This window comes from Enhydra lutris, unplaced genomic scaffold (genome assembly GCF_002288905.1).
Source record: "Enhydra lutris kenyoni isolate GAN:26980312 unplaced genomic scaffold, ASM228890v2 scaffoldscaffold60, whole genome shotgun sequence".
Lineage (NCBI taxonomy): Eukaryota > Metazoa > Chordata > Mammalia > Carnivora > Mustelidae > Enhydra > Enhydra lutris.
In genome coordinates this window covers 11907626-11915753 of record NW_019154144.1, presented here as the reverse complement: position 1 = coordinate 11915753, position 8128 = coordinate 11907626, and the positions used below count along the sequence as shown (strand labels likewise).

General features: G+C 50.5%; 1 protein-coding gene across 1 annotated transcript in view; it reads left to right on the top strand.

Moving 5' to 3' along the window:
- The first annotated feature begins 1917 nt into the window (after nucleotides 1-1917).
- LOC111158571 (forkhead box O1) overlaps nucleotides 1918-8128 on the top strand; it is a 93870-nt gene continuing 87659 nt past the window's right edge. The window contains 3 exon segments of the mRNA XM_022520690.1: nucleotides 1918-2052; nucleotides 2101-2266; nucleotides 2269-2745. Coding sequence (XP_022376398.1) covers nucleotides 2153-2266; nucleotides 2269-2745 — 591 coding nt within the window. The 5' untranslated portion in view covers nucleotides 1918-2052; nucleotides 2101-2152.

Genomic DNA, 8128 nt, shown 5'->3' with positions numbered 1-8128 from the left:
TATAAGACTCTCTGGGGCGCCTGGGTGGCTCAGTGGGTTAAGCCTCTGCCTTCGGCTCAGGTCATGATCTCAGGGTCCTGGGATCGAGCCCCGCATCGGGCTCTCTGCTCAGCGGGGAGCCTGCTTCTCCCTCTCTCTCTCTCTCTGTCCGCCTCTGCCTACCTGTGATCTCTGTCTGTCAAATAAATAAAATCTTAAAAAAAAAAAAAAAGATATATAAGACTCTGTTCATCTTCCAACCTGAGTGATCCCATCCCTATGAAAGGAAATGCCGTCCATATTCTTCCTAAAAAACCGAACCAAAACAAACAAACAAAAAACCCTGTTTCTTGAAAACTGCTTCTTTTGCTCCCTAACACACAAGGATCATTGTCTTCCTACCTTTGGCCCCACTGATCTCGACAGGACCTGGAGCCCAGATGGAAAAACGTAGGGTGGGGTGGGTGACGGGTTTACTGACACTCGAGGCAAACAGTTTAGAGGAACCTGGGTTTGGGACAGGGCTGAGCCCCAAGGCTTTCGTCTTACCCTTTGGGCGCTTTTACTTCTCGACACCTTGCCACTTCCATCCTCAACAGCAAGGAAATAACAAGCAAATAGTGAAAGTGTATTAGGGGTAAGTAATAAAGTGACAAGGTTCTGTCTACATGCTCTTCTCTGATCCGTCCCCCGCCGCCCCTGAATTATTAGAGTCTGAGGTTCCCGCCGAGGGGAAGACGTTCCCACAGAGGGAATGAGGTCTAGGATGCTTTTGAGTCTGGGTGTGCATGTGAAATAGGATTGTCTTCGGCGCGCTGAGTCCCCTTTCCCTCATTTCTAGCCTTTTAGGTCAAGAATGGAGTGAACCCAGCTGGCGGCTGGTGGACTGGACGCCTGGCCCCCGGCGAGAGGGAACCGCGAGGCTCAGCTTGGGGGTGCGGACAGGTGGGTTCCGGGCTCGGAGGCGTAGGGAGGGCGGCCCCCGCGCGCACTCCACCGCCGGGACCCGGGTGCGGGGAGGAGGTTTGCTGTGCAGCGCGCGTGCGGGCTGGAGAATTTGACAGATCGCAGGGAAAGAGAACAAAAAACAAACACAAAACCCACCGACTTCCCCACATTTCTCTGCAAAAGAATCGTGGGTGGAGTCGAAAAGGGGGGCGATTGAGTAGAATTCCGCGAGGCCACCTCCGCCGCCCACCTAGCGCCTTGCCGAGCGAGGAGCGTTCCCCGGCCCCGCCCCGCCCCACTCTGGGCCCCGAGAGGAGGTCGAGGCGAAGCAAGAGACTCGTTCCACTCGAGCTTCCCGAGTACTCGGCTTTGCTCCTCAGTAGTAAACAAAGTGTCGCCGCCGCCTCCACGCTGGTTTGCCTCCTAGCAATCAAAACACTGAGAGGGCGAGAGACTCACAGAAACACTTGAGAATTACCAGAAAATAATAACAGATCAAAAAAAGAGAGAGAGAGAGAGAGAGAGAAAGAAAGAGAGAGAGAAAAAGAGCGAAAGAGAGAGAGTGAAAGAGAAAAACACCCCACTACCCCCCACCAAACCACTGCCGCCTCCCGGTGGAAAACCGGCCCCCGCCCAGGCGGGCGACCATTGGCTGCCTGGGCGGTTTCGCCGCGCGCTCATTGGTCGCGCATGCTGTCCGTCAGGGGCGGGCCGGCGCGCGCGGCGCCGCGGGCGGGGGGCGGCGGCAGATCCCGTAAGTCGGGCGGCAGCGTAGTCGCTGCAGCCGCCGCCGCCGCCGCCGCCACATTCAACAGGCAGCAGCGTCGCGGTCGCGCCGCGGGGAGAGCGAGCGGCCCGCTGCGTCCGTCCGTCCTTCTGTTTGCGGGCCCTGTCAGCAGGAGTACGACGCCGACCGCTGTCCGGCCGGGTGACTCTGGCCTGCAGTCCTGCTGGTGCAGCGGACCTGGAAGAGTCTAGATGTTGATGGACCCGCGAAGTTAAGTTCTGGGCTCGCGCTTCCACTCCGCCGCGCCTTCCTCCCGGTTTTCGTCGGCTCGAGGCACGGACCTCGCCCCCCAAATCTCGGACCGGCTCTTCGCACCCCCTCCCCCTCGGCCCCGTGTGGTGCGCTCGACCCCTTGGCTCTCCCGCGGCTGGGGGAGGGNCCGTGTGGTGCGCTCGACCCCTTGGCTCTCCCGCGGCTGGGGGAGGGGTGGGGGTCACCATGGCGGAAGCGCCCCAGGTGGTGGAGATTCACCCGGACTTCCAGCCGCTGCCGAGGCCGCGCTCGTGCACCTGGCCGGAGTTTAGCCAGTCCAACTCGGCCACCTCCAGCCCGGCCCGGCGCCGTCGGGCGGCGAGGCCGCGAACCCCGACGCCAACGCGGGCCTGCCCTCGGCCTCCGCGGCCGCTGTCAACGCCGACTTCATGAGCAACCTGAGCCTGCTGGAGGAGCCCGGGGACTTCCCGCAGGCGCCTGGCTCCGTGGTGGCGGCCGCAGCGGCCGCCACCGGGGGTCTGTGCGGGGACTTCCAGAGCCAGGAGGCGGGCTGCCTGCACCCGGCGCCTCTGCCGCCTCCGCCGCCCGGGCCGCTATCTCAGCACCCGCCGGTTCCCCCAGCCGCCACCGGGCCACTCTCCGGGCAGCCGCGAAAGAGCAGCTCGTCCCGCCACAAGGCGTGGGGCAACCTGTCCTACGCCGACGTCATCACCAAGGCCATCAAGAGCTCAGCGGAGAAGCGGCTCTACCAGTGGATGCTCAAGAGCGTGCCCTACGTCAAGGATAAGGGTGACAGCAACAGCTCGGCGGGCTAGAAGGTGAGTGGCCTCCGGGCGCAAGGCTGGACAGAGAGCGGGGGGACGCGGGGACCCCTGCCTCCACCCGAGGTCGTGGTGGGGCACATGAGGGGGCGACTGTGGAAGTTTGCTTGCCCTGAAAGTGCAAGGGCATGCGGGCGGCGCGTGCAGAGAAGAGCGCGAGAAGTGGCAGACCTGCGTGGTGGGCTTGCCCGGGACCTGTCGGGGGACAGGAATAAGTGTGTGAGCGCGCTCAAGTGAGGGTTCGAGCGGGACGGGGAAGGGGGCTCACTTGGGAATTAGGAGTGAAAAAAGTACGGTAAGAAGTGGACATCAGAGAAGGCAGAGAAGTTCGCCAGTGAGGAGAGGAAGGGGTTTACTGGGGTCTGCTCCCCCACGACTGGAGGGGACTCGTGCCACTAACCCTCTTCCTCCAGGACCTTGCGGGGTGAGGGCGGCTCCTCTCGGTCTCCTGCGGTGCGCGTCCCACCAGCTTTGGGCTGCGCAGCAGAGCAGTTTCCGCCGCGCTGGGCTGAGGAGGGCGCGGCGGGGTTCTTCGTGGCCCCGCCGCCGGAGCACGGAGCTGTAGGTGGAGGGGACAGACAGGTCGCCAGCCGGCCCCTGGGGGCAGGCAGCGCAGTTTTTGGAGGCCGGTGTGTATTTTGCTTTGATTTTATCTGAAGTGACCTCGAGTGCAGGGGGCCGCGAGCAGAGCCGGAGGTAGTGCATCCGACACGTGCGAAGAGGCGGCCACCGCTGGCGGAGCGCGGCCACCGCCTGCGGGGAGAGCTTAAGTTCAAGTGTGACCCTGGGCGGCCGGGGGGCAGGAGCAGGAGCAGGAGCTGCGAGGGCGAGGGAGGGGCCGCAGGCGTAGGAAGAGAGCGCTTTTAAAGGGCCAGCGGGCCAGGGCGGTGAGCAGCTCCCGGCCCGGCTGCGGGGCTGCGAGGTCTGCACTTCTCTGCGCAAGGAAAAGCCCCCAAACTTGGCCTCGCCCGTGGTCCGAGGCTGTTAATTAGGCATGCAGAGGCTGCTCTGGGTGAGGAGAGTTGGAGATGTATGTACCTTCTCTCTCGCTTTGCCACCCCAGTGTTACCGAGGGTGGAAGTACAGACGAGGCTGGGGTCTTTGTGACAAGTGTTTCGGGGAGTGGGAGTGGAGGTGCGCANGGGGTCTTTGTGACAAGTGTTTCGGGGAGTGGGAGTGGAGGTGCGCATGAAAGGAATGTGTGGGGACGTCCTGCTTCAATAGAGGACTGTAGATGAGGCGCCTCTGGTTCTTTTTTGGTTTTCAGGGAGAGGAGACTCAGAGGTTCTCAGGGCCGGGACAGGTACTTCCCTACTTGCGGGTTGAAAAGACCCGGGGGCTCTCAGGACAGGCTGTGGGCAGGCTTACCGGGGGTCCGTTCGCCGTGTGGCCTTCTGAACTGACGGTTTCTCACTGTCACAGGTGGAGGGATCGATAGGAAAGTTAAGTTGAGAACTTCTTCCTCATCCCTTATCCTGACTGTATAGCATAATAAAGATTGATCTTTGCTGCGCAGTTGGTTACACCACGGTGGTTTTACATACGCTGTCATGTTTGTGGTTGTGTGTCCAAAAAGGTTAAGTTACTCATATCTTATTGAAGTTCCTGGAGGAGGAGCCAGGATTTTATTTTTTCCAACGTGTGTTTTAGAGTAAAAGTACCACTTACAATCTCATTCCTAGGCATTACGTGCAGTTTTGCTGTTTCAAAAAGCTTGGTATGTATTCTTTTAAGCCACAAAATCCACATCCAGTTTTACCTAACATTGGAGTTTAAGTACTTGACTTGCTCATCTGTCAACCCTGCTTGAGCTATTTATTATAAAGTATTTGCCATTAAAAAAAAAAATTTTTTTTTTTTTTGACATTGAAAGTACCGTGTGTACTTACACCATTCTTTTATGTCCTTGGAAATGGATACAATCTACTTCAGTTTGCTGGAGTGCTTTTCTTCAAAGATGGAGAAGGGCAGTGTTTGGGGATTATATTTAGTTTTGCCTCTCATAGGGCCTTAAATCAGAGTATTCTTCTTAAACTAGGAGCATAACCTAGACTTTTAAGATTAAGTGCTTTTTTTTTTAAGATTTTATTTATTTATTTGACAGACAGATCACAAGTAGGCAGAGAGGCAGGCAGAGAGAGAGGAAGGGAAGCAGGCTCCCTGCTGAGCAGAGAGCCCCATGCGGGGCTCGATCCCAGGACCCCAGGATCATGACCTGAGCGGCAGGCAGAGGCTTAACCCACTGAGCCACCCAGGTGCCCCAGATTAAGTGCTTTTAAAAAAAATAGATATTAAGGACAAATCAAACCCCCAAACTTTTTTAATTAGGTTCTTTCTTGTTACAATTTTTTTTTACCTAAATGGAATTATAATTTTTTCTTTAAAAATATACTTACTGTAACTAGAATGTCCATGAAGTGATAGTAAGAATTGTTACTATCTGTTCAGAATTGGAGGCCCAGTGACAGCTCCAGTGGAAACCAAGTGGGGCTTTGGGAGGGAGCAGGCTGCTGTTCTCAAGTGAGTAAATGTTTCAGGTGTAATGAGAGTCCGTTGGTGCAAGTCAGATTACAGCAAGTGCATTTTCACTTTGAGTAAAAGGNGGTGCAAGTCAGATTACAGCAAGTGCATTTTCACTTTGAGTAAAAGGATATTTTAAGAAGAAAAGAAACAACCTTAAGTATTCTAACTCATAACTAGTCTTCTGGTTAGAGTTTTCATAAAGATGAGTTACTTGTTAAAACCAAGTTTCTCAGATTTGAAAGACTCATCTGTTTTTAAAGATTCATAAAAGGGACACATTTTACTATGACGTTTAGCTTAAAAAAGAAATCGAATTCTAAAATGCAAATCAACCCAAACCTAACTTTTAGAACTGAGGAGAGGCTGGTTTGGAACTAAATATTTCCTGTGATTTACTACTGGGAATTAGACTGAATCTTTAATTAAATATAGTTTCTTGTGCTTTAACTTCCTGGGGCCTGCCAGAGATTTTGAAAGTCATTTGCATAGGACAGTATAATTGAAAAGCTGATAAAGAGTTCATAAGCTTCTAGTTCCTTAGACACTGGTTGTATTTGTGGGATGTGCATTTTGTGTTTGTAGGGATGGTATGTTACATCTGTTTCACACTTGCTTTGTTTTTGGCCCTAACTGTCATAAGGCTACACTCAAAGTGGAAGCCAAGACCTTTGGAAAACCCGGGATCTTTTAAAGCATGTACAGTATTTATAAATAGTGAAACTTCATTTCCATGACCTGTCCCCCTCCACCGCCCTCCCACCCATAGAAAGCTTTCTAGAGCTTGGGAAGTAGTATTGTGAGCTCTGGTTCCACTTCCCCTCCCCCCTTTTAATGGCAGTTTTAAGTTGACTGTTGTTTTTTGTTTTGACATTATTTGGAACACCTGGGTTAAAAGAATGCTTCAACAGTAAGACTTGATACTTAAAGAAAATTTTAAATTGTTTTATATATCTCAGATATTTGGTTTGGAATGACTTTTTTAAATTTGGCCTATGAACTGACAGTCCTTTTTAAAAATTTTTTTATTTTAAAATTCACATTTTGGAGGTGAGTGATTTAAATCCTTCAGAGTCCTTGGCACGGGGATGACAGATGTTTTCTTGCTGCATACTCACATTTGACTTAAAGAATGGCCTCTTGGTGAGGCTAATTTCAGTTTGTTACTGAAATTACCTTAAAGAAAGCCTTGTTTTACAGTGGAGTTAAAATTTCCGAATATGTATTTGGGGAAGGGAGCACGAGGTAAGAGAATTAAAAATGAGTAGGGGAATTAATGCAGCAAAATTGTAAGCATATTTGCTGAAGACTGAAAAAGGTGTGTGAGACTAATGCAACAGTTCTTATGGCTGGTACTTTTTTCCCAGAAATTCCAAAATCGGTGTCGGTGTCAAGTATGAATCCCTTCATTGGTGATTATCAGAATTTTATTTTTATTTTACCTATGTTTTTGTGGCTGGTCCTTGGGAGAGATGTGGCCAGAGTAACGACTTCTATTTTTGTCCCCCCCCCCCAATTTTATTTTCTCAGAGTGGCAAATATTTGGATACTGGAAAGAAGACATTTTTAATTCTCATGTAAATTTTAAAAAAAGGTTAAAGTACATTGAGACCCTCTCCCCCCTGCCCCACAATTACTTAGAAGCTATTACATTGGCAATGGGCACAAATATGGCTAGATACCATATACTGCACGGAGAATCTTTTAAGGGGACATATAAACTGGGAGATGGGGATGGAATACTCAGTGGTGAGTTAGAATCCCTGATAATCTGTAAGTGTTTTGCCTGTTTTTGTGCGTTTCCATCCGAGCTCCCTGAACTACTATTCTGTATGATTTTCTAAGACAGCAGCTGTCTGTATTTGCCTGGAATTTCTTTGGAGAGCCTGAATTATTTGCATTTTTCTAGAACACTCTGCCCTTGGAAACTACCCAGTACCCTGGCATCATGGGAATTTAATCGGCTGTTTTTTTTCCCTCCCCCCTGTATGTGCCATAACTTTGGGGCTTTCTGGAATCCTTTTGGAGAAGCACTATAAACCCAGTGGTGATTGGAGAGAGCAAAGGAGTGTTTAGTTGTACAGAGCATTGGAACTTTGAGTAGAGTGGATCTAGCCTTGGTTCTTTCAACATTTGCCTTGGCCTTCATAATAACAACTTGTAGGGACTTGCCCTTGGCCCAGCCTTGAGGACCTGCTTTGGGTCAGATAACTACCTTTTCTTAGTGTGTACAAGATTCTGAAGTTAGTATGGGTTCCTTCTCAGTTGTCAAACAGAGGATTGGATGAACTTGGAAAGTTTATATTTTGATGTCTAAGGGGTGAGGGCTTGTGTTCCAATGAATATGCTGTATATAAGTGCACTAAAGTTTGGAAGAATTAACCCTTTTTGCTAAATTCCTGATAAGGCCTAACAGAACTCATGTCAGTGGTGCAGAAATTCTTTGTAGAGAATTACTGCTTGTTATCTGTGGTCTTCTAAGGAACATATGAAATGTGAAAATGGATTTTTATATATTAGTGATTTCACATGGTTCAGGTTTTTAATAAACCACCCTCTTCATGGCATCCCACTTTATTCCACTCAGTCTACGTATGGTTTATAAATTTGTGGGGTAAGCACTGCAATAACTGAGACTTGGTTTGAATTATTCTTGCCACTTGGAAGGCTTTTTTGGGGGGATGCTTTCCTCCCCCTTCTTTTTCTTTTTTATTCATCCTCGTATAGCTTTGACATAAGCTATTAAAAAGAGCCAACTAGTTTTGATATTATGCCAAATAAGATGAGAAAGCTAAATTTGCAGTCCCTTTCCGGTTTATTATGTAGTGAATTTTCACCTTAATGCATTACTTTAAATAAG